Source organism: Gouania willdenowi, chromosome 6, assembly GCF_900634775.1.
Source record: "Gouania willdenowi chromosome 6, fGouWil2.1, whole genome shotgun sequence".
NCBI lineage: Eukaryota > Metazoa > Chordata > Actinopteri > Blenniiformes > Gobiesocidae > Gouania > Gouania willdenowi.
In genome coordinates, this window is record NC_041049.1 from 15,675,930 (window position 1) to 15,703,660 (window position 27,731).

The 27,731-nt window shown below is 36.5% G+C and overlaps 1 protein-coding gene across 4 annotated transcripts; it reads left to right on the plus strand.

Annotated features, from left to right (window-relative positions):
* Positions 1-3,184, plus strand: gpr85 (G protein-coupled receptor 85). 4 transcript variants are annotated; one of them, XM_028451551.1, is made up of 2 exons: positions 1-159; positions 1,216-3,184. In XM_028451551.1, exon 2 carries the CDS (start codon positions 1,579-1,581, stop codon positions 2,710-2,712), a length of 1,134 nt encoding a protein of 377 aa, XP_028307352.1. In that variant the 5' UTR covers positions 1-159; positions 1,216-1,578; the 3' UTR covers positions 2,713-3,184. The 4 variants fall into 4 exon arrangements, with proteins under 4 accessions (XP_028307352.1, XP_028307351.1, XP_028307353.1 ...); XM_028451550.1 differs by having other exon boundaries at positions 1,413-3,184; XM_028451552.1 differs by lacking the exon at positions 1-159 and adding an exon at positions 225-442.
* The last annotated feature ends 24,547 nt before the right edge of the window (positions 3,185-27,731 follow it).

Consider the following 27,731-nt stretch of genomic DNA (forward strand, 5'->3'; position numbering starts at 1 on the left):
GCATGCGCACTGCGCTCCGTTTATTACTGGAGGATATTCACCGTGGAAGGGGAAAAAAGGGCACAGGACACATTTCAGGCTTTTTTATTACGACCAAAAAAACACGACTTCTGCAATGTAAATAACCATCGGGAGGAACCAGGGTTGGATTATCAACAGGTAGGGCTTTGACTGATCGTACGGTCGGTGTGTCACCCCCCCATACCCATCCTCCCCCCCCGTCTCCCCTCCTTTTTCTCGGCCTTGGTTCGTGTTGCTGGCTGTGCAGTTCATAGCGGAGACTTGGAAATGGTTCTAGACTAATGGACGTGTGCGGATCGGCTACAGTGTTGTGCTTCAGCCAGTGGTCGAATGGAATTATAAAAGACGATGTTTCACCAAAAAAGGACTTAAAGACGCGTAAAAATGCTCCACTGACAATCAGAGGACGCGTACAAAACGTGTAAGTTGACTAATATCGTTATAATGATTTGAATTAATCATCCCCAAGATGTGTTTTGATGAAGAATATGTGTCATTTTACAGTATTTTCACCAGAAGAGATTTTTTTTTTCCATCGTTTTCTTTCCATAAATATACATGAATCCATCCGTAATGATCAACCCACCCGCGCATTAAAAAAAAACAACACAAATGCGTCTTTAAATAATGCACCTATTTTAAATAACTACTTATATAATTGCTGTAGTTGATCCGGATTAATCGACAGTCCAAATGAAAATACTGCTCATTATCAGTAACCCCCCCCCCCCCCCCCCCCTCATAATCCAGTTATAACCCATAATCGCGCACAAACAAAGATGTTTTATTAAGTGTCCGCGCACCGTCGATTTGCTCACGAGTTTGTTCAAAGCACATCTACGGATTTTTATTTTGTATTTTTTTTTTTCAGAGGCTTTCCTCTGTGTGTCTGCAGGCTGCTGCATGGCTTTGATCAACAACAGCTTATTTCACCTAATGTATCACTATGCGCCGAGTAGGTTTCTTAAATCTGATTCCCACCCCCCCATCATTAATTCATATGTGTGAGCCAGTTTTTGGATGAAAGGATGCGGTTTGTTTTTATGGCTATAGCTGGACTGCATTAATGTATGCTGTTTATTTAGAGATAAATCAAAACCATGAGTAAAAAAAAAAAAAAAAGTGTCATTGCAGCTCAGGATTATTGCTGAAGTCTGATTATAATCCTTGTCATTTCTGTGTGTTTGTCTATAGAGTCATGGCTCAGGCAGAGCGCAGCCCACAGCCAACAAAAAAATGTCAAATAATTAGATAAGTGACAGGAGAAAAATCAATGTTTACCATGTTCTATAGATGCTACTGCAGATAGATAAATAATACAAAAAAAAAGAAAAACCAATGCAGAATTTGTTTGGGATTATACATACTGATGGGTGGATGGTATTTTTCAGGGATTTCATGAGGTGTGATGAGACAAAGGAACAAAGGATGCCTTAGAGGAGAGGTTGCCTATATGCCTGGAAACCTCTTCAAAGCACACCGCCAAATGGATCTAAACACACCCCCTGCCACATCATCTCGATCATGATACTCGGCTGAAGCTATTCCGCTATCTTTATGATCCCTCCTCCATCTATGGCGAACTATAGCCATGCAGGGGACCACACCATCTTGCAGAATATCTCTCCTCTCGCAACGTTCCTCAAACTGACCTCTCTGGGTTTCATCATTGGCGTCGGTGTCGTCGGAAACCTCCTGATCTCCATCCTGCTGGTCAAAGACAAGAGCCTTCATCGAGCGCCCTACTATTTCCTGTTGGACCTGTGTGCCTCTGATATCCTACGCTCTGCCATTTGCTTCCCCTTTGTCTTCACCTCAGTCAAAAATGGATCTGCCTGGACCTACGGCACGTTGACCTGCAAAGTGATTGCCTTCCTGGGTGTGCTCTCCTGTTTCCACACGGCTTTCATGCTGTTCTGCGTCAGCGTCACCCGTTACCTGGCCATTGCCCATCACCGTTTCTACACCAAGAGGCTGACTTTCTGGACGTGCTTGGCGGTTATCTGCATGGTCTGGACCTTGTCGGTGGCTATGGCGTTCCCGCCGGTGCTGGACGTGGGGACTTACTCTTTTATCCGGGAGGAGGACCAGTGCACATTCCAGCACCGTTCCTTCAGGGCCAATGATTCCCTAGGCTTCATGCTCCTGTTGGCGCTCATCCTTCTCGCCACACAGCTAGTTTACCTCAAACTCATCTTCTTCGTCCACGACCGTCGAAAGATGAAGCCTGTCCAGTTCGTGCCTGCTGTCAGTCAGAACTGGACTTTCCACGGGCCAGGTGCTAGCGGGCAGGCGGCGGCCAACTGGTTGGCTGGATTCGGTCGAGGCCCCACCCCGCCTACATTGCTAGGCATCCGACAGAACAGCAATGCAGCGGGCCGCAGGCGACTTCTGGTATTAGACGAGTTTAAAACAGAGAAGAGGATTAGTAGGATGTTCTACATCATGACGTTTTTGTTCTTGGCCCTGTGGGGGCCGTATCTGGTGGCCTGCTACTGGCGGGTGTTTGCACGGGGCCCTGTAGTTCCTGGAGGCTACCTGACAGCGGCGGTGTGGATGAGCTTCGCCCAGGCGGGGGTTAATCCTTTCATCTGCATCTTCTCCAACAGGGAGCTTCGGCGCTGCTTCAGCACCACACTCCTCTACTGCAGAAAATCCAGGTTACCAAGGGAACCCTACTGCGTTATATGATGGTATAGCTGTGGGTTTTTTTCTCCATCTATCTCACGATTACCCTGATTGATCTTGATCTGGGCTTACTCCCATTGTGAAGCGCACTCTATCTTTCTGTCTGAAATTTTTTACATCCTCCAGCTTTATCTTTTCCACCGTCACCTAAACCTTTTTTTCAAAGGTAGAAGGTGGACTTCCAATCGCAAAAGCTCCGTCTGGAGTGATTGGATATGATGAAGCACTTCAAACTATTGAGGAATACACGGGAGGTTGGGATCCACCTCCTGTGTTTATGTTTTAGTAAACAGACATTGTGTGGAACGCTAACCCAATGCAGCCAAGCAAAAAGTTAAGAAATTAATGATAAAAAGAAAGAAAGAAAGTAAATTTAAAAAAAAGAAGAAGAAAAGATGCGAACAGTGAAAACAAAATCTCTTGCTTTTGGATATTTTCATGGTAAACGACGTAGGTGCGAAATACAAACATGAAACGAAAAAAAAAGAGCATAAAACAAAGAAATGATACCTCTCAAGGAATCACTGGAGATGTTTTACATTTTAAAAGTTGCACTAAAAAGAAGATGTATAGATAGTTTCTTTTTTTTTTTTTTGGTTTGTTTTTGGTGAACACTTTCCAGTTGTATCGCAAAGGCAACGTTTTTTTTTTCTTTTTTTTTTTCTTCCCCCTCCCCCTCCCTCCAAACAACAACAGACAACACAATCGCTGTATGTAAAGCAAAACTTGGTGACTGTTGGAATACATCATCAGCAGAGGATAAAATGGTTTTAATGTAAGTTAAATCTTTTTCATTTACTGGGCGGGGAGGTGGTGGGGTCCAATTGATGGAGGTTTATAATGTGTGGTTTTAAAGTTGCAACTGAAAACTAGAACTTATTTCTTGTAGTTTAATGATCCTTATGTCCCCTTGTGTCTGGCATTGTTATTTTCTTAACACTTTTTTTTATAAGAAAAAGAAGAAAGAAAAAAAAAAACAAAAAAAAAAAAAAACTGAAGATGAAGTGATGTTTGGACATTTTAAGTTGCATTAAAAAAAAAACCTTGTGCTTAAAAAAAAAAAAAAAAAAAAAAAAAACGATTTTGAAGACGTAGTTAAATGTTACATCATATCCATGTACCTAAACACTATCATATTGTTACAGTATTGCTGATGCCACTCCGGGTGTTCCTGCCTTAATAGTTATGATATTGTCATGTTTTCTTTGTTGTTTATTCCTCATTTACCCCCCTAAAGATATGTTTTCAAAGACATTTTATTGTTTCCCCCCCCCTCCAACATAAGCATAAAGTGCATGTCCATTTTTTTGAAAGCTGGTTCACCCCCAGGCGCATCACAGTCCAAACACTGAGCAGCCCATTTTTTACCCCCCACCCCCTGCAATGGTTTGCTGCACCCCACAAAGTGCTCAGAGCACAGGGAGTGTATGTCTGTGTGGAAGCGTGTGTGTGAAAAAAAGAACGATTGTGTGTGTGTGTGTGTGTGTGTGCGAGAGTCAGTGATTACATGCATATCACCGCAAGGATGTGTATGGATCAGACAACAGTCACTTCAAGACCAGAGCCTTAGTATGAAATCTTGCACAATTTGTAAAAAATACAATAAAAAAAAGACAAAAAAAGAGAGACATTTAAGGCACACCGTCTTGTTTCAACTCTCCCTGCATTTGCTCTCGACTGATTGTTTTCGATGATTTACTTTCTCTCTCTTGTGGCCATTTTAATATTTATTATGTATTTCTTTTTTGTATATTTAGAGATAAATTGTGTGTAAGTCCCGAATGTGAGTACAGTTTCCATTCGGATTGCATTTGCTGAAATTTAACTGTGTAATTTGTTGCTTTTTTGAAAAATAAAGAAAGTTTCCATTTTGCACAAACTGTTTATTTGTTTTTATGAAAACCCCAGTCCCTTAGGGTCTACAGTGTTGTCATAGCAACAGCTGACAATTGTTACAATAGAAGCGATTTGGTGCAAAGATGATTGGTCGATTGTTGCATATAAAGTGATAAATGTTTTATTTTCTCAACTGAACTGTTGATAATTTGTTCATATTTACTTAATTTCAATGGAGTGTATCTGAAACTTTGGTCTTTTTAAAATCATTACTGTAATATTGAAAAGGGCATTTTACACTTCACTGAATACTTTATGAATACTGCTTTCTTTTGTTTTGCACTGTGTGTTTTTTTTAATGAGGTTTTCTGCAAACTGAGTCCTGGGTGCAGTTTCTCTGAACTACGTTTGTGCAAAATGTGTCATTGAATATGAAATGCCTTTGACATTTAATGGGAATATATCCTCTGGCAAGCGGCACAGACTGCTATCACTGTATTTCAAATGCAATATGTTTAACTTCTGGATGGAATAATGGCAAACCTCTATGGATTGATACCTTTACACTGAGCCTTGTGGCTAGAAATGACATAACAGTATGTAACAGTAAAGGACAGTTATGTGAATAAATGTCCTTTACTTCTCTCAAACTGAAAATATGGAAACGAAAACCATGGCGAAAATGGTAAAAGTTGTGTCATTAAAATGTTTCAAAAGTCGGAAATACATTTAACTCATGGTGAACAACAGAAATTGAATATATTTCTGTTGCAGACCTACACTTCTATTGAGAGAATTCCCAAATATTGGGTTTTTCAAAATTGAAAACCTTACTATGACTTATTTCAACATTATTTAAACTCTAATATGACATTATTGTGAAGATAGTCAATTTTAAGTTCCTAAACATAAGTATTGACTATATAACAAGGTACTACAGTCTTGTTATTGTCATATTCAAACAGTTTTAAAAAAATGTGACATACAGTTTCAATGATGTTATATATTAAAAAAAAAAAAAACTCAACAGAAAACCACTTTGAAGCTTAATTCACAGTTATATATCAATGTTAGACAACCTCTTGACAAGATTTACAAAGTTGTGCCTGTTCTCCATGCAAACCCTGCCAGCCCTCTAGCTCCGCCTCTCTTTATGATTGTAAATATTGTTGTATTTTCTGTCTGTTTTTGGACAAAAGTGGAATTGTTTCATGGCCAATACAATCATTGGACATTAGAATAACATCAGTCAGCAGGTTTTTAACCAGAATCAGAAACCAAACATTTTCATCTGTTTTGCACTTTTCAAAATGTCTGATTATGTTGAGTTCCTGTGATCAAAAATGCATGACGGTAAAATAGGTTGCATACAGTATACCTCAGGCAATTTCATGGTGAAATGATCAATATTTATTTGAAGCACATTTTCCTTATGAGGCTGACAATTACTAGCTAATTTTGGACTGTCGTTACTTTAATGTGAGCGAATATGAGGCATAGCAAACACGTAACGGTGTGGTTTTTAAAAGTGTATTTCATCAATCTGTCCTTTCTGTTTATGTGTTTATTACATGCTAAAACAGTGCAATGCTTTTGCTAAAAAATAAGTCATATATCTCAATCGTTGATGTGAGGCTTTGTTAGCTTTCATTTATACTGACAGTGTAATTGTGCTACCTGAAACTGGAGCATGAAGCAGCTTCTTGCTTATGCATATTTTAACCTTATTCAGCAGTTGCAAATCACAAGTAGTGTCACTTCTGAGCACTGGCCCATTTTCTCTCATGTTCATTTGACTGCCCCAGTAATTCTGTTTCTCTGCTCGTCTGAGAGATGATGAGAGTCAGATGTGGCCGGATTGAAAACGGTTCATTCTGGCACTCGAGCTCACACTGGGAATTTTTTAGCCTTAAAAGATACAATTTCTTGCAAATTGTAGTCAAAACTGTTACCGTAAGACTACAACTGATTCTGTATGCTTTTCATGCTGTGGTATCAGGTTCATTTCAAGATAAGCAGAGTTTTTAATTGGCTTAGGCCAGTGTTTCTCAAATAGGGGTACATGTACCCCTAGGGCACACATAGACAACTGGCGGCCTGGGGGCCACATGTGGCCCTCAGTCTATTTTTCTATGGCCCTCAAAGCAAATCCCCAAAAATTGTAATTCAATAAGTTGGAAGGAATATGAAACCCAACATAATACACAAAGAACACAAATGCACAAAGTACACAAAAAATCCCCAAAATACACAAAGTAACTCATAAAACATAAAATAACAACAAAGACAGACACAGCAACCACCGAAACAAACAAAATGACTACAAATTGACACATTAACACAAAATGACAGAAAAATACAGAAAACAACAAATATATAAGTGACCCCAAAAATGTACAAATTGACAACAAAAATGCAGAAAATTACACAAAATTACATTTAAAATAACAAAAACACTCATGACCCCAAGGGGGTATGTTACGAAGCCAGATTACCTCTTATCACGCTAACGCCCAGGATTTAATCAGTGTGTGCTGGACTACAAAGCTCGCTAACGTCTTACGGAGCTAAATTACCTTGGTAACTTAGGCTGAACGGCTAGCCTGCTGGTTTTGCTCTCGCTAGGATCTAAGCGAGCGATAAGGTCCCGCCTCCTGACCAATCAGTTGTCTTAGAAAGCAAGCTGTCCAATAAAAGGTGATGTGTGAACACGTCACTGTGTGGATCTGATCTGAAAGTTGACAGGAGATGGAATGCATTCCTTTCATTTACTGATGACATCCTTTAGAAAAGATATAGAATTCAATCTGATGGCCTGATCTACAATCAGCTGATGAAGCCTGTGTCTTGATCGTATGCGCGGATGGGTGAAATCATAAATGAATTAATTATTATATGACTACACTCGTCCACGTATTCGGATCGAGACACAGGCTTCATCAGCTGACTCTGTGAATAGGTAAAAGCATCTCATTATTTATAATATTTATGATATTAATCCATTGAATGGGATATCCCATCCAATGGATTAATATCACAAATAATATCACGTTTTTATGCATTAACAGTGTCAGCAGCTTCATGTCTGGGTTATTCCATTCCTGCCTTTTCTGTAACAGTGTTGTTTTTTGGTCTGAATTATGGATTTGAGGGAGTATAAAAGCTCCTCCCACTACTGTGGCTCGTCGCTGTCACCATGGATTTAAATGAATGATATGTATTTAAGATCATAAGCTGTTCCTCCTGTGAACACGCTCACTCTGCCAGGTTTCTCCATTGTAGTGATTGGTCAGACGCTGCAATCTCCACCCCTTTTAGGTGAACGCTCACGTACCCAGGCTGAAAACACTTAAATTAGTGAGTTGTGATCGAACGTCGTAAAACAGCTCCTCTCCGACAGGGAATGTTTGGTTAGTTGAAGCCCGCTAACAGAGATTAATCCAGGACATAATTATCTAGATTTGTAGCATAGGGCCCAAAAACACACACAAAATGATTAAAAACTGACAAAACATCAAAACCACAAAAACAGACACAAAAAAAAAAATGAACAAAACCCATTTCCCCTCCTTTGTTAATGCTTGGATTGGTCATTATTCTAAATCCTGACGTGAATGTTTATCATGTGACCCTTGGATCTGATACAATCAAATGTTTGTGGCCCCCGCTGTGATAGAGTTGCCCATCCCCTAGTCTGGGGGTACGCGATGGCACTACTTGCAAGGGAGGGAGAGATGAAAATGAACAAATTAAATCATTAAAAATATGCTGTTTTATAATGTTTATTTTTTGTTAAAATTGATAATCATACTAAATATTACCAGCACCTCACAAAACGACAACAAAAACACACACAATAAGAGAAAAAATATACTGAATGATAAAAAGGACAGTAAGACAACAGCAAAATGCACAAAAATGACACCAAAAACACACGCTCTAAGAGAGAAAAATACTTACTATTACCAGAAACACACTAAACAACACCAGACACACAAAATGAGAGACAAAGACACAAAATCACTACAAAATTCACAAAAATAACAGATAAACTTGCAAAATGACATAAAAAACAAACAAACCACACCAAAAAACACACACACTGAGAGAGAATAATTTAAATGATGCCAACAACACACAAAAACAACAGCAAAAACACACAAAATAAAAGAAAAATATACTGAATGATAAAAAGAAAAGACAAACAACAACAAAATACGCACAATTTACACCAAAAACATATAAAATGATCTTGATTAGACCATGAACTGAAAGGGTCAGTCTTGATACGACACAAGGCGGGAAATTACAGGAAATGATAAAAAACTATAGAAATAAATCTATTCAGGAGGCACTAAATACTGTTTGTTTCTACTTATTTAAAAAATGACAATTTTTTAAATGTATGTTATCACTTGTCCATTCCATCATTATGCTCTATAGTTGTTATTTTTATAGTAATCTGAGCAAAATGTGGTAATGGGACAAAGAGGTACTTTATACTTGCATTCACTAGTTAGATAATAGGGTACCCAAAAAGTTTTAGAACCACTGATTTAGGCTATTGATGAACAAAACTATTCATAATTTGTATTATTCTGCTCATGTTTTATGGTATTTTTTATTCTATTGTACTACCAATGAGCTCTAAAATAATCTCCCATTCAAACAAAATATGCAAGTTATAATTTCCACATCTTTTGTGGAAAAAAAAAAAAAAAAAAGAAGAATGTTTTTGTCAGCCTTTGTGCACACCTCAGCATTTTCTATTAGTGTAATTCAGGCCAAACGTTCATGAAAGTGCATTAAGTGTCCGTGCACAGAAAGGCACTTGGATGTGGAAAAGCTGCCTTCGATGAAGTGGAGTGGACGACTCAATCTTCTGACGAGCTCCTCGAAGGGAGGAAACAAAGAATTGCTTTCTGTGTTGGCATCAATCTGCTCTTTAAATTTGCCCAAATGTGTCAATGTTCTTTGCATAATTTCTCCAGAGAATTCATTTCAGTTCATGAAATGACATTTACTCAATTTTCTCTTGAATGTAGCCTGAAGTTATTATCATAATGTTGTGTGTTTTTTTTTTTTTTTGCTCTATGTGTGTTCAGCTGAGTGCTTTTATGACTCTGTATCACTATGAGGATGTGGGTGGGTGGCTACGAATTTGAATGCATTTGTGTTTGTCCTTATTGGTCGATCAATTCACTCAAAGTGTGCTGGAACACTTTGTGAAACCGAGCAGTTCTCTTTTCAGCTAAATGGGCGAAGAGTCGTCAAAGTGCAGATCTGCAGTAGTTTTTTTTTTTTTTTTTTAGCTCTAATGGCTTTTGCAGCGTTATGGCTAATGTGTGACAGCGGGTTGATGCGGTCAAATGAATGATGACGTGCAGATCACACATACGCACTTTACAGGTTGAATTAAACTTTGATCTATCTTCATTTATCATCTCATATACCTGCTATGTGTAATGCATTTTTTTAACTATTAGGTTGTAAGAACAAGTGACTGCATTGATGATAGCGTTCAAAAAACCATATTTGAATGTTCAAATGTATATGGGCTCAATATCAGAATCAGATTTCCTTTATTGAGGAAAATTGCTTTTCTTACAGCCACGTAAAAAAAAAAAAAAATCACAAATAAAAGAATAAAATGTTTAACAAAGACAAAAGAAAGAATAAACATGAATAAACAAGTGTATAATTATGTATAAGACTGTTAAAAAATAAGGATCAGATACACACACATTACAGTAGTAAAAAATAAAGTAAGATTATTATTATTACTATTATTATTATTATTATTATTAATAATAATAATAATAATAATAATAATAATATGATAGATATTTACAAAAATAATACAAAATGTACAAATATGATACAGATGTTTACAACAATCACGCTGTGAGGTTACAGTGATGAATTATACAGTTTGATCGCCACAGGCAGGAATATATATACTGTAATTCACCAACCTATTGATTGATCTTTTATAGTCATGATGTATGGATTTCACTAAAAATCGTAATCAAACAAAAAAAAGTTTAATTACATAATGGAGGTCTCTAAGGAAGTGGAGGCTGGCTGTAATACTGTATGTATTGCCCCATTTTGATTACAATTGTTAATTAAAAAAGTTTCACAGGCCTCTGAATACTACTATTAAAAAGCCTGATATAAAGATTAACTCTTTCACACAATATTTAGATATTCATGTCTTCATTTCCAACAAGCACCCTCTTCTAAGTTCTGCAGCCCATCATGTAAATGCCTTTAATAAAGAATATCCCTGCTTTAAATATTAAGTGATTAAATTGTGGCTGGAGCTTCAAAAGGTTCCATCCTGCATATTTTAATAACTCTTTTTCACCCATGTAATGGGAGATTTAGTAGACGGATCATTTCCTTGTGAATCTCCTCCGAGCTTATCATCGGATAATGTGATTTACTCATTTTTGTTTTTGACATCATCATTTCAAGCATGCATGTGCCGTAGATGTATTAAAGCGGAAAATCGGAACTGTTTTTTAGGATTTACTAATCATTTATTAACTGAGTATACAATGAAAATACAGTTTATAAGTTTATATATGCACTAAATGTAAATATAAGAATTATGAACATAAAGTTATAGGATACAGATAACAACAATGAAAAGCAAGCTAATTAGAGTAGCCCAGTTGATTATTATTTGTATGGTGGCCATTTTGTAGCCAGGGTAAGCTAATAATGCTAATCTTTCAGTTTGACCAAAAGAGAAATTCAAAAGTTGTTTTGGATTTTGCTACAATTTCACTGTTGAGGAAAGCAAAGCTAAAAAGTTTCTAAACAAAACTACACAATTAGCATTTAGCCCATTGGTTAGCTAAAATTATTTGCTAACACTCAAAAGAAAAAAAAAGAAAAAAAGTGAGCCGCTAGCGAAAACAAAAAAAGAAGGGAAAATGTTTTTGTTGACCCCTTGTAAATGAGTTCTTGGAAATGTTTCTTACATCTTGGCTCTTGGATTTTGCAACATCTTGACTGTTGAGCAAAGCTAAGCTAAATAGTTTCAGCACAAAGCTACACATTTAGCATTTAGCTCATTTTTGCTAGCACTCCAAAAAAAAAAGAAGAAAAAGAAAAAGTGAGCCACGAGCAACAACCAAAGAAAAAAAAAAACGGGAAAATGTTCTGTTGACCCGACCCCATGTACTGTAAATGAATTATTTGAAATGTTTCTTGTTCATTTAACAGCTGTTTTACTGTTGATGTTTAGCTCATAGATGGCAGGAGATGGTTTGCAAATGCTAGTGTTAATGAAGCGCACCTATACTGAGATGTGACATGATTTACACTGTTCCTGTAAATGAGCTGTCTATAGATGTAATTAATGCTTTAATATCTATACACAATGTACAATGTGTTAGGCAGTACGTTTATGGAAATCTGTTTTAGCAGAAACTTGATATCAATGATATCAACCGATAGTTAAACTCTACAAGAGCTCAAATTTGGATTACCTGAACTAAATTTTGGTTTACTAGTGCGTGTGTACACTTTACTAGTGAACTAAGAATTTTCAGTAGTAGTACTAGTGTTGCTTGTCAAGTAAGCATCATGTGCTAATATGGGGGCAGGGAAAAGCGAATTCCGGCTTTCCATTGGATTTTGAAAATATTACAACCAATCAGGATGCTGGATTTGGTTATAAATCCTCCTACTTCATTAGCAAAATTAGGTCTAGTAATAGCCCACTGAGCAATAGACGGATATTAGACGTCTAGTTATTTTTTAGACCTAATTTCAACCGTCTAGAGCCCATCTATTTTTAGACAGAATTTAGACATTGTTCTTTAATCCATTATTCGATAACTATTTATTGAATACATCTAGTCTACATTTAGACGTCTAAAAAACTTTAATCTCTATACCCCTTGTAGACCAATTTTAGATGAGACGTCTAATGAGCATTTAGATGTATATTAGATGTAGGTATAATAGGCCTACAAATGCTCGGTGTGAGCCGACGACTAGTGAATCTTTTTTGTTTTGCTCATAGCCTCCCACTAGTAGGCTAAAAACAGTTTACTAGGACTACGAGTGAGATTTGGAGTGATCTTGTATACTAGTAAACAAAAAAATGTGTTGTACTAGTTAAGTTTATTGGTAAAATAGACTTAAAATACGTCAATAGTAAAAACTCAAAGCTTTACTAGTACCACTGCTGAAGATTTTGCTTTACTGGTAATATCTACTTGCGAACAAGTGCAACAAAAACTTTACCAGTAGGAAAAAAACGTTTTACATGAAGTTTGCAATGTCATTATTATGACATGACACCAGTCATTAGCATGAATAAGGTGTCATTAAGGCTGTCATTAAGTGTCGTTTGCTACCTTAACCTTAACCCTACCAAACCCCAAAAGATGCCTCCACCTAACCCAAAAAATGCCAACATAGCTCCAAAGGTGTCTTAATTATGTGAACGACACTTTATTCATTCTAATGACAGATAATGTCAGCCTTATGTATAAAACTTCACGTAAAGTGCTACCAAAAAATGTGTTATACTCATAATCTTACTAGTAGTGCTAGTAGACTAGTAGTACTTGTAAAGCCAAAAGATTCACTAGTTATACTCTGAGACTTGATGCAAATGAAGTCGATAGGATTATAACCATATAAGGTGTGTTAGTAGTACAAGTAGCATGTTTTGCTTCACTAGTATTAGTGACACTTTTCTTTCCCTGGTAGAACCAGTAACTAGTTGCCATAGTACAACACATTTGGTATTTAGCTGGATTTAAACATGTTATCTTAATACAAACAGATTGATTGGAACTAACAAAAGAAGAACTGGTTAACACTTGAAGTTTTATGACATTACGCTCTCAGGGTTAGGGTTTGGCATGATTCATGTCATTAGCATGAAAAAGGTGTTATTAAGGCTGTCATTAAGTGTCGTTCGTTACCCTGACCCAGGGGTCTGCAACCTGCGGCTCTGGAGCCTAATGTGGCTCTTTGACTCTAGGCTATTATTGATTAATGACAAATAAAATCAAGATATAACAATTTCTTAACCTAAAAACAAATCATGTTGTGCAATGACTCAGCACCTTCCTACTTCACCTCCTACAACATCTACAGACCATTAACTTTCCTGCACCTGTGACTAACTTTAAGTTTTAAATCTTTGGTAAGATAATTAAACCAACAAAAACACTATTCTGGAAGAAAATAGAGATTTTAATTGTGTGGGGAACAGATTCATTTAACCACCAATGTGCCAGTTAAATATGCATGCTTTATTTGTGGCAAGAAATGAGCAATTAGCATGTGTTGATCACATGATCATGTGTTATCAAATTCAAGTTACTTTTCGTAGTCTTTCAAATACATTAACTAAAAAAAAAAAATATATATATATATATATGCTTTATATAACATTGTGTTCATGTAAAATGAGATGTGTAAGATTTTGAAGATGCAAGATACTGTTTTATTTCTTGATGTCAATTTATTTTATTTTATTTTAAACTGATTTTAAGTTGCCATTTACATGATCAATATAACTCAAATCATGCAATATATATATTGTTGGCTGGTAAAATGGCTACATTGCGAGTAAAGGCTGCAGACCCCTGCCCTAACCCTTAACCCTTCTTTACCCTAACCCCTAACCAAAACCTCTAACCCTAACCCCACCTAACCCAAAAAATGCCAACATAGCTGCAAATGTGTCATAATTTAGCGAAATGTGTCATAATTTAGTGAACTGATAATGACAGCGTATGGTCAGCCTTATGTATAAAACTAAAAGTAAAGTGTTACAAAATAATGCATTATGCTCATAATCTCACTAGTACTACTCGTAGACTTGGTGCAAATGAAGTTGGAGGGATTATAAGTGAAAAGCCAATGGGAACCCCTTACTGTATATGCATATAAGGTGTATTAGTAGTACAAGTTGCACGTTTTGCTTCACGAGCACTACTAGTGACACTTTTTTCTCCACTGGTAGAACTAATGACTAGTTGCCAATCATCACATTTGTTATTTCGCTGGATTGAAACGTGTTATGTTATTGCAAACAAAAGAAGAAGTTGCAGTGTGTTCAGTATACAGGTCAGGATGAGAGTTTACACAGGTCTTGTTTCTTTACTGTTAAATCCTCTTGGTTGCTGTGGGAGTCAGGAGTAAACACGTCCCCCTTCGTTGCTAGGATGTTAGGACTTAGGATGAGTGATGGAGCCACGGATGGATCATGATTGGTGGGTTAGTACTTAAGCACTTGTACATCAAAGTTGGAATATGTGAAGGGAGAGTGCTGGGCATCAGTAATCCCCCAACAGGGATTACCCATGTCTTTCATGCTAGATTAAAGAGCCCCATGATACCCTCCTTGCTGTCTGAGTCCTGATAGGGAATCAATGCACTGGATGACAAATTATCTGCATTATCTTGATCATTTTTTTGTTATTGTTATCTGCTTGAAAATATGTGTGATTGGTATGCCTTTTCGTACAAATAGCCCATAATACTCCTGACGTGGTACGGCTGACTGATACCCGCAGCGTAGTGGTCTCTCTCTGTTTGTGTCTCTCCGTTAGTGCACTCAGATTATCATCTTATTCATTCAGTGCATGCACCCAAGCTCTGAAATAATGTGGATGATGTAGCTGCGGCGGTCCACAGAGACAAAGGGAAAGGAATATTTGGGTCACAAGGAAATTGAATAAGGAGTTACAAATGTTTGATTTTTCCTTTTTGTGAAATTTCCAGTCTTTTTATTCCACTTTCATTGCCACGCTAAATACACCAAGCTGGTGAGGTGGAATTGATAAAACAAGCAGGCACAGCAAATTATGCTCTTTATTACAGACGCTTTGTGAGTGGCACTAATGAGATTGAGGTTACTATTTTGTCATGGCAAGACATTTACAAAGGACAATCTGTCATAAGCGAACGCAGACATATACACTGAGTACTCCATAGAAATAGACTGCGTATGTCAACTCTCTGTGAGACACATATACGAAAAGCAAAAAAATGAACATTTAAAGGGATCCTCCACTGTTTTTTCAAATGTGGCCTAAAATCTTTGAAATGTTCTTATTAGAAAATCTGTGCGTAACAAATCGCATTATTTTGCACCTTATTTGTTTTATTAAGGAGTCCCACCCAAAAGGACTTCTATCATCAGGGTTTGTGTGTCTTCAACAGTCCGTGATTTACTCGCTAACTTCAGCCACCAGAGCGTGTCAGCGCACTGAGCTCTTCTTCTCTGTCGCCCCGTGCGGTCATTGATTAACAACTATTTTTTATCCTCTTTGGGTAAACCAAAGAAGGTTACATCGACATCTTTAACTTTTCCTGATTATTTAGAACAGTGATTCTTAAACTTTTTTCACCCCCTTTCTCTTATTTCTGAATCCAAGTACCCCCTTTGTCCGATGATGACATTTTGCTCAGAATACTATAAAAAAAAAAACTATAGAGCATAATGATGGAATGAATGAGTGATAACATGCTTTTTAAAGAATCTAACTTTGTGAACAAGTAGAATGAAACAGTTTTTATTGCCTCCTGAGTAGATTTATTTCTATAGTTTTTATAATTTCTGGTCATCTTCCACCTGTTGTGGGACCAAGACTGACCCTTGTATTTTCAGTTCATGATCTAATCAAGACCATTTCTATCATCATTTGTATTTGTTTTTGGTATGAATTGTGTGTATGTTTGTCTTTTCTTTTTTTTATTCAGTATATTTTTCACTTATTTGGTGTGTTTTTGTTGTCGTTTTTGTGTGTTGTTGTTTTCAGTTCATGTTCTAATCAAAATAATTTCCATCACCATTATTATGATAATCATTTTTAACTAAAAATAAACATTATAAAACCTCATATTTATTAATTTTTTTATTTTTCTGTTGCAAGTACCCCCCCGTAGTACCATCACGTACATCTAGGGTTACACGTACCCTCATTAGAGAAACACTGATTTAGAGCAACCAAAAACAGCACAAATTGTCATTTTGACCAAAAAAGCTGCTAATTGATCTAAAAAGCAGGCTGAATGCTTCACTCCAATAAAAAACAATGGGATGTTTTACAGGCAAATGCTGTCTTCAATCACATGATTTCAAGATGATGGAATACAGGTTTTAACAGTGAAGTAGTCCGATTTTTAAAAGTTAATAAAACGAATATGGGGCTAAAATAATGTTGTTTTTAGGCATAGACCTTTTAGAAAGGCGAGCTCCTGTGCTTCCTGGGGTTTGTGCAAAGCGTGCATTAGTTCTGTTTCTGCACACTGTTTGTGTGTGTGCCTGTGATTTCCTGTCTGTGTGCATTAGCTAATGAACAGAGCATCACAAAGGTTAGCCGACCCAGCCTTGCATTCTGGGACGCTAATCAGGATTGAACAATTAATTGAAATAGATTTCAGGAATAGTTTTGTAAATGTGGAGCTTAATTTCTTTTTTTTTTTAAATAAAATTAAAAAAAAAAAACACCTTTCAATCAGTAATAGAGAATGACAGCATATTTTGGAAACCGCTCAGTGTTGTTTATCCAGGCAATTTGTATTTACTAGTTCATCATGTTTTGTAGGTGAAAATAGGGAGGAGGGAGTTAATCCACTCGTCTTCTTCTTCTGCTCTGGCCTGTTCAGCACATTTTGTCTTTCTCCTTCCCTCTTTTATTTTTGGAAACATCTCATGCTTATGAGTCAGGCCCCGTGTGCTCACGAAGGCTCGGTCTTGCGAGCCCTTTCCTCCTCTTCATCCTCCTCCCCTTCTTCCTCTCAGCCTGTGTCTTTGCTGTTTATGACATTCAAACACGAGCGAGTTAAAAGGAAACAAGGACTCGTCTTTTTGCATGACACTCTTACAAAGGGAGTATTGGATGCTTTGAGAGTTATAAATTCAACATATTTTTTTTTCCTGCAATGCAGTTGTCTGCACTGAGGCCATATAGGCACATCAAAGGCACATAAAAACGACAAAAAGACTCTTTGAAAGGTGACATGCAGCACTTTCTCACCAAAAACTAGAAACTTAAAGCTCGCCTTCATTTGCAAAACAAAATCAATAGTATGATAACGCTAGCCCATTTTCCTCATCCATCTTAGTTTGTCAAAGCGTCCCAATGGCTGCATTGATTGATGATCCCTGACTTGACAGATAGCCGTGTCACCTGAACTAGTGTTGTCCAATCGCTATTTTTCAGTCCGCTTTGTTTGCTTCAATTTTTTTTTCCTGCCACAGGGACTCCAGAGGCATCGGCTAATTACCATGTTTGCTACACTGTGTCACTTCTTCGAAGAGTTTTCTTGCAAATGAGGCAGCTCACTTCCAGGGAATTCTGTTAATTTCAGTTGCCTTGGAAACACCAACTTATACAACAAAACACTTACATCATCCCAATGGCGCAGCTGTAAATCACAGTGCAGGGTCCGCACAGGTGTGATGGGAAGACGTCTGTGTTTCTGCTGTTTTTGGATTTAATGTGCATGTATTGTTTTTCCAACACTAGTTTATGGTAAAAGGGTGATATAATGTATTCCTGCAGAAGCAAGCAGAGATTGGACAAAAACAAAGAGAGAAAAAATGAGAGGGTGGTTCCACGTGGGGTTGCAGGGGTGGAAAATTCCCTGTAAATTTCCATGAGAATTTTAAAACATTCTCTTCTAAATAAATGATGACGCTATTTTAGATCACGTGTGTTAAACACAAGGCAAGGGGGCCAAATTCGGCCTTTTACACCATCCAATATGGCCCACAGGACAATGTAAAAAAAAATGACAGAGAAAACATAACAAACTAACAATATTTGCAGGGGCTCCGTTTTCCCGGTGCTTATATCGCATGATTGCAGTCATTTTTAAAGTGACATTGTTGAAAAAACTCAAAATTCTTACAAAACTTTTTTTCCTCAAATTATTTCTTAAAATTTCCCTTAATTAAATAGAAATTGGTCACAAAATCTAGGAAATTTAAAGTGAATATCCTGTTAGGACTATCTATCTATCACTTATTGCTTGGATATTGTCAGTTTCTTACATATTTTGTATTTTATGTATACGTAGAAGTGTAAACTATGACACAGTAATGTTGAAATTACTAATTTTCCCCCGCATTAAATCTGTGGCCCACACTTGAGATTAAACTGCTCCATATTTGACCGCTGAACTAAAATGAGTTTGACATCCCTGTTTTAGATGATGCTAAAATATTATTCTGAACTATATTTAACATCCTTGTTAAGGGCCAACTTTCAATTTTGAGAATTCCCCATTAAATTAATTAATTAATTAATTGCCATGGGAAGTTTCCAACTTTTAAAATTCCCAATTTGGCAACCCCAGTTGAAATGTTATGGTTCTTTCTTTTCTTGTTGTATTATTTTTAATGGATGCTGATATTAATCTTTGGATATGATGAAGCTATTTAAAAATATTCCCAGTGTATGGTTAATTCCAATAAATATTTCCCATGAAAAGGTTATATTTTTGAATATTCAAAAAAAAATCCCAAGCTTAAGATACCGTGGAAATATACCAGATACTTTGCAACCCTAGTTCCATGCTAGGTACTAGGTTTACTAAACATTTATGTTTCAGGCCATTCAGCCAGTTGATAATGTTGACTACAAAAATGTACAGCAATACGTCGTTTAATGTTGTAAATGAATTATAAAATCAGGCCGGCGGACGCTTCCTGCCTCATTTTTGTTGCAGTACCATACATGAACTGCTTCACCATTTACATTGTGAAGAAGAATTGTGCAATAGAAGAAGAACCAACCTAAAGTCTCAAAAGTTTTTAAAAGAACAAAATAAATGAATTAATATATATTTTGTACAGTCACTTAAAATATTTGTATATTGTGTACAGTATATTCAGAATTATATTTTATCGAATGCATTTGGGAAAACTCTAATACAAACTTTTGACCACTAGAAAGGCATTGCTCCTCCCCATGCCTCCCAAACCCCCACCCCCGGGAAACTCTGCATATACAGTTGCCTCTTCAGATTTAAATGACTTTTTCTTGGTGTTGTATGATTGTGTTGTTTGTCATGATGAGCATTTGTTTGTAGTCATCATGAAATATAATCTGACTCACTTTTGTGAATTGCAGTATTGAACTGAGTAACATCTCACCATGCAAACATGATCAAACAGGTTTTTATTTATTTATTCAATTAATGTTAGTCCTACATCCCCAATCCATATTCATCTACAGTATATTCCTAAATGTTTATCTTACTGGTAATCCATAAAAAAAGAACAGAAATTAACTGCAATTGCTTTATTTTCCATCCACTGTACAACATTGAAAACCTGCACACGTTTGTTGCAATCGCCCGAAAATGACATTCAGTCCCGAATGCTCAAGCCGCATCGTCCATCAATAACTCCCTGATTTGTGCCACAGATTGAATATGATTAGATTTACCCACTTACATTCTGCACTGAATAGTCCCTGCTGTCTTTTGCATCTCTCTCTCTCTCTCTTTCTGGTGTTTGGAGAGCTGTAGGTTCACTTTGAAAGTGAAAAAAAAAAAAAAAAAAAAAAAAGCCCTGAGCAAAGCAGCAAAAAGCCATCATCGTTAGTCATAAACAAGCACATGGGCCCTCAAAGCTCAACACTGGGGAAGTTTTCCTTCTGAATCACAGTAGCCGCGTTACTTCAGTCATTTACTGAGCAAAAAAAAAGAAAAAAAAGCTCTCAGAGGCTCCGTTAAGAGCAAAAGAAAACCTGCAACCAAATTACAAGTCCAAGCATATAGACCTACTATAGTCTATGATTTAGCACTGGCTAACACTTATGACTACAACAATGTTCAGCTCCTACAATAATTAGATGTAGACAAATGGTGTGACCTTGCTGTGAATGATTGGTCCACTTGTTTGGTCCACTCATGTGTTTAATACACCACAGTTTTCGGTTCAGACCTACACTAAACCAATTACTCCCACACCCCCCCATTACATTGTGAAAAAAACAAAACATAAAAAAGGACAGTTGTTGCAATATATCTTTGTATCTTTTTATTTTGATCTCCAATAGCTTTGGCTAGAGCCATTGCTACTATTCCTGGAGTCCACACCCAATAAAATTGTCGTATTGGTGCTGTACACAATTACATATAACACATCACACAACAAAGCAACACAACAACAACTAGAAAAGTTGCATTTCCTGAAGAAAATGCAAGAGAGGATGCAGGTGCTGACCCGCGTCGCACCGCATTGGCATAAATTTGTATTAGCATTAGAATTAGCTCGTATTAACATTATCTTTAGCTTGCATTAGCATCAGCCTAACATTAGCATTACCCTAGCAATAGCTTTAACCTATAATTAGCACTAACCTAGCATTAACCTAGCATTAGCATGAGCATTATCCTAGCATTGACATTAACCTAGCATTAACACTAACCTAGCTGAAAATTAGCAATAAGACTGAAAAAGGTTGAAATGGGCTGAAAAATGTGAAAAAAATTGAAATGGGTTGAAAAGGTTAAAAAAAAGTTAAAAAAGGTTAAAGATTGAATGGTCAAAATCAGTTGAAGAATGGCTGGGGATGAAGGGCTAAAAAGTCAAAAAAGCAGAAATTTCCAATAGAAATTAATAGGAAAGAAAAAATATGATCAGTCAAAAAGTTAAAAAGTTATTAATTATAAAAGTAGAAGCATAAATCTTGAGAACCTTCTGATTTTTTTGATAGCTTATTTGTCAAAATCGGACAAACGGTGTAGGAAGAGTTAGCGATGACTGAAGAAAAAACGGATAGCAATAGTGATGATGCAACTAAAACAATTTACAAAACAAAACAAAAATAACATTCATACAGTCGAACCTGGTTCCAATTAACAATTCCTCCAACAAGTGGCTTTTAATTCAATTTTTAATTCAATTCAATTCAATTTTATTTATATAGCGCCAATTACAACAGTCATCTCAAAGTGCTTTCAAAATATAAAATTTGTAATATAAAGGAAAAAATCCAACAAATCCACATGAACAAGCATAAGCGACAGTGGGAAGAAAAAACTCCCTTCTAACAATTTTTCTTCAAACAGGAAGAAATCTCCAGCAGAACCGGGTTCAGAGGTGGCAGCCATCTGCCTCGACTGGTTGGGGTTAGTGGACAGGAGGAAGAACGTAACAATATGGAGAATAGAACATCCAAGTGTCCCAGACTTGTTGAGCCTTGAACCATTGATCAGGAACTGTCAACTCCGGCTTCAAGACACCTGAAACAGAAAAGAGAGAGAAGGGCGAGGAGAAGGCACTGACTGCAGAAAAACATGATACAAGAATACAGTGGAATGAGAATGAATATGGGGTGGACATCAGTGTAAATGATGTGTAAGCATTGTGATGGGTATACAACGAGGTTCAGACGTGGGGGGGTTGGCTGCAACCTGGCACAACCTTGTCTGACTGAACTTCACCCATTGCAACCCATTACAGCCATGTGCAGATGGTGGATTGTGTTTGAATACAGTGTTGGTGTTCTACTATATAATAGTAGTTTTTAGTTCCTAATTGTTTTAGGTTTAGGGCTGTTCCTAGTGATTAGGTTAACGCTATTATAAGGTCTACGCTTTAGCAAATAAGTAGGTTTTGAGTTTAGCCTTAAAGGTGGAGAGAGTAGCAGCCTCCCGTACTAACACTGAGACCTGGTTCCAAAGGCGAAGAGCCTGGTAGCTAAACGCTCTGCCTTCTGTTCTACTTCTAGACACGTTAGGAACTTCCAGTAGGTCAACAAACTCAGAGCAGAGAGCTCTGCCTGGACAATAGGGCACTAACAGGTCTTTAAGATATACAGGAGCTTGATCATGTAGAGCTTTGTAGGCTAACAGGAGGGTTTTAAACTCTATTCTAGATTTTACAGGAAGCCAATGAAAGGAAGCCAATACTGGAGAAATATTCTCTCTCCTGTTTGTACCTGTTAGTAGTGTTGTGTTCAAGACCACACTATCCGAGACCAAGACTTGCCCGAGACCAGAATGCACCGAGACAAAGACAAGACTAAGACTTTCGGGAGCCGAGACCGAGTCAAGACCAAGACTGAGACAAGACGAGACCGAGACCGAGACCGAGACCAAGACCAAGACTATAAACATTTTTTTTTCAATTTAGAAAAATATATGAATAAATAAAATTATGACAAGGTTCGACAGTTAAATAACATTCTCTCTTTAATTTTAGTTTATTTTAAATACATTTGACGGAGAAAAAAGGTGCCTGCAAAAAATTAACTATAATATTAAAACTACTACTGCTACTGATAAATTCACAATTATTCTACATATTTGAAAACAAGATTTTTATGCCAGCTGAATGTACAGCAAGTGTTTAAAAACATTTCTGCCAAGAAATAATGATTCTTGATTCTGATTCTTTCAGTTGTGCGGGTCAACAGGTCACAGATTTCACAAAAAAAAAAAAATATTTTGAAAAAGCCTTTACACAGGTTATTTTTATTAATTCACTTAGTTGATATAGTTTAATTTGGTTGCTGTAATGTTACTAGGATATTCAATTAACAAAGATTTCCAGCTATAACTGTAAAAGTGAAACTTTCTGAAATAAAACTACAAACAAGTTGTCATCAGTGTAAAAAACAAAGAGCTACAGGTAGATGTGAAACTAAATAAAACAAACTCAAACCCTGGAAAAGTCATGTGACAAATCAATCAATAGTTCTTATTGAGAATTATTATTATTATTCTGGATACAGTGGAAACAGAAACTATAATAAATAATTATATTGTGAACCTGTTTATATTGTATTGTAGGGAACATATTATATACATACATGTAATTGGAGTCTAAAGCCACAAAAAAACACCACTTTAAAAAGAAAATAGACTAATATTAGACCTCTTTACAGTTATTTGAGGCACTAGGACCCAGAGGCGGAGTAAGTGCATCCCCCGTACTGCATTCACAGGCTGTAATATCATCAGTTTATCATTTTACCAGTTGTTAGCGCTACTGTCTTTACCAGGGAGATAATATTTATTACTGGTGATAGTTTTCCAGAGTTTTACTGGGATTTTTACCGGTGATTAGTTCATATCTCCCTTGCACTCCGCGGTCCAAACTGACACCGTAGCCACACACACACACACACACACACACACACACACACACACACACACACACACACACACACACACACACACACACGCACACACACACACACACACACGAGTGTGTCACACATGTCACATTAGGGAAGGTTGTGGTCATTATTCAGGGTGGATTAAAGAATGAATAAAAGATTGTTTTATCCCGTTCTTCTCCGTATTATTATCACATTATAAAAAAGTTTAAAAATACCAGGAATTAGTGCTGGTCTCGAACGGTCTTGAGAGAAAATCCCGAGTCCGGGCAGCCCGAGACCGAGACCGGTCTCGACAACACAACACTACCTATTAGTATTCTAGCTGCAGCATTCTGAATGAACTGGAGACTTTTTTAGTGAGTTACTGGGATATCCTGACAGTAGAGTTACAATACTCTATTCTAGATGTAACAAATGCATGGATTAGTTTGTCAGCATCACTCTGGGCCAAGATATTCCTGATTTTAGAGATATTATGGATGTGGAAGAAAGCTGTCCTTGTGACATTAGCATTGTTTCTAATTGTTAGAATTTTATCAGTAAAGAAATTGATGAAGTCATCACTGCTCAGGTTGACAGGAATAGAGGGTTTAACAGAGCTTTCCGTGAGCCTGGTTAAAGCGCTGAACAAAAACCCAAGATTAGTCTTGTTTTGTTCTATTAAAGGTGAATTATAGGAAGTTTTTTATAACAAACTCTTTCTCCAAGCAATATGAACGTCTACCATGTTTGAAGAGAGCCACTTCTTTTCCAATTTTCACAATGCTTGTTTTAAAAGACGCAATTCAGAATTATACAAGGGAGCAACCTTTTTATGACATATTGTCTTCTTTTTAAGTGGAACAACAGCATCCAGAGCTGTGTGCAGTGACAACATTGCACTCTTGACAAGATCATCTATTTTTGTTGTCGTAAAACATTGATAGCTACTCTCTGTTGAGATATCAACAGCAGATGATTGGTTATTTTGCAATATACAATATAAAATATACATTTACCATATATCAATATATATTTACAATTATTTATCAATGCATTTATAGATTACATAAAAAAAAAATCAAACTTGCCCAAATTAAGTGTATTCGGTAGTTTGATGATGCATCATTAGGCACCTAGAGCTGTTTAATACATTTTCTTTCAGTAGTTTTTTTTTTCAATGGAAATGTGTTATTTTCATATAACTGCACAAATGTAATTTTCTCTGTGCCTCGTCACAAAGTCATTACTACCAAAAAATGCAGAGAAAAGAAGTATGTCCTTGTCATTGCCACAGGATTAGCATGATTCTTCACTGTTTTGCTCTTTGCACCAAAAAAAAAAAAAAAAAAAAGCAACAGCAGGAAAAAGCAAACTGAATACATCCCCAGCAGCCAGCCATAATTTCCCTTTTCCCAATTTTGTCTGTGATGTTTTTTTGGAAACTTGTGTCGTGTTTAAAATATAACTCCTAAAAGGGTTTTCTTGCCAGGGTTTTCGTTCCCGTCCTTGGCACAGCCATGGTCGCATCATTAAGAACTGTAACTGCAGTCCTATAATGATGTATGAAATGTCCAGTGATACATTCCCTGCACAGCAAAGTGTTGCCCAACTAACAGCACATTACCGCTCTGGGTTTATAACACAAGACAGCTGACCCATAAGCTAAAATTATCCTCCTGTATAGAGAAAGAGAGAGAGGATGAACACAGACTCCTGCGTGAGTCGTTTTGTGCATTTACTACAGAAATAAACAGAAAATATGCTGCATTTCTGCCAGATGGGTTTCTATCTATACATTTGTTACATTTACATTAAAATGAATATATCTTTAAACATAACAACAAATGCTCCTATAGGTTTTGCTACAAAAAGCTGTTAAAAATTATTATTATTTATTCCCAGTTCCATTGATTGTAAATCTGGCATCAGCAAATTTTGTCCCTGATTCTTTCAGTTCAAAGTGTTTGTCAAATGCATACAAAGCTGTTAAATGTTTTCAAATCAAATTGTTGAGATTACATGTTCTCCCTGTGTTTACTCTAGTTATCTTCTTAAACATCTTAGTGAAATGGATACCGAGTATTCTTTAAGTAATAATTTACCCCTCCAGGCAAGCTGAACTTCTATGGAAACAATAAATAAAGTATCTTATAGTGCATACATGGGCAACTGGTGACCCGAGATCCACGTGCTCACAAAATGACTCCAAAAAACACTCAAAATCAGAGGAAAATAAACAAAATTGCTGCAAAAACACATAAAACGATGACGAAAACACAAAACGACAACGTAAACCAACAAAATGGCAACAAAAACAGCTAAAATAATACCAATAACACAAAACGTCACCCCAGAAACACAAAATGAGAAAAATACACAAAATGGTTACAAAAACACACAAAATGACAATGAAAAAACACAAAATGACTACAAAAATACACAAAATGACACCAAAAAACGCAAAAAAAAATTACTCCAGAAACACAAATCCGCACTAAATGACTCCAAAAAACTCTCAAAATCTGAGGAAAATACACAAAATTGCTCCTAAAAAAATACCAGTAACAGTGTGTGAAAACCTTGTGAAGACTTAGAGAAAAACGTTTGACCATTGCCAACAGAGGGAACATTACAAAGTATTGAGATTATTTTTTGTTATTGACCAAATACATATTTTCCACCATAATTTGCAAATAAATTTGTTAAAAATCCTACAATGTGATTTTCTGGATTTTTTTTCCTCATTTTGTCTCTCATAGTTGAGGTATACCTATGATTAAAATTACAGGCCTCTCTCATCTTTCTAAGTGGGAGAACTTTCACAATTGGTGGCTGACTAAATATTTTTTTGCCCCACTGTATATATTTACATTTTTATAACAAATTCTTCAGGACCTAACAATAGGAAAGTGACCCTTTGAATAACTATGAATTTTTCGTGCAGTGTTTCTTTTTTCTTTTTAAATTCCTAAAATTTCTACTAATGCTTGCGTTGCCACCAAGTAGCGCCATAATACCTACTTTATATATGATCAGAGTTTTACTCAGAAAGTGTTGTGATGTCTGAGGATTCTGTTATTTCAGTTTGTTTGAAGTTTTTAGATAAAATATATCTATACATATATATATTCTACCCAAAGGTTTGCACTTGTTAAAAAAACAAAAAGGTACGTTGACAAGAATTCATAATTAAAGTATGGATTACAGGATGAAAAAAATGTCCAGCAGGGCTTTCTGACAACCATCAAAGCTTCTGCCAAATGGCATCTCCAGAGTCTAGCAAAAAAAAAAAAAAATGAAACAGAAAGTTTGATCACACACACTTTTTAACTTTCTTCAACCAACACTTGGTCAAACCGGTGCTAGCGATGAGCTGACAAATTCTCTTTTGAGCTTAGAAAGCCCTGAAGGACCAAGTTCAGGAATGGCTGGCACATGGCACATCTTTGCTTTTTTTTAGTTACATGTTAAATATATTTAAAGATAAAACACCAAACTGTTTGAGAATCCTGTGTAAAAGAGTGGAGGAACAGTGTGATAATACAATTATTCCCATCAGCAGTTAAGGGCTGCGGTGTGTCACTGATATGATTACCTACTTATTCAGGGCTCTGATCTCATTGTTCCCTGACAGACATGGAGAACAATGCTTACATAATTATGCTGGAGTGACCGGAAGGTAAATCTTTGATTTATGTTGTAAAAGAAAAATATGTCAAAGGATCATAAAGCTCATTGTCAAGTGTTCATTGATTTTCCTGCACATAAATAAAGCAGATGATGATTTGTCACAGATTTAATAAAAAAGCTGTGAGGTTTTTTAATGATTTGAGGCAGATAGTAATGGGGCACCAATTGTAAAGTGGAGCATGCTTAAATAAATGGCAACTTTTTTAAACATTTAGCAACAAACCACGTTTATAAAACATAGGTGAAATTTAACCAGATTTACAGCAATATTTGTGAAATTTGTGATATTTTTTTCTCGTAACAAATGTTAAATCTCAATGCTAAATGTTCAATCAAAATCTAAATCTTATGCCTATTAGCTAAATATTTAGTTTCACCTGTGAC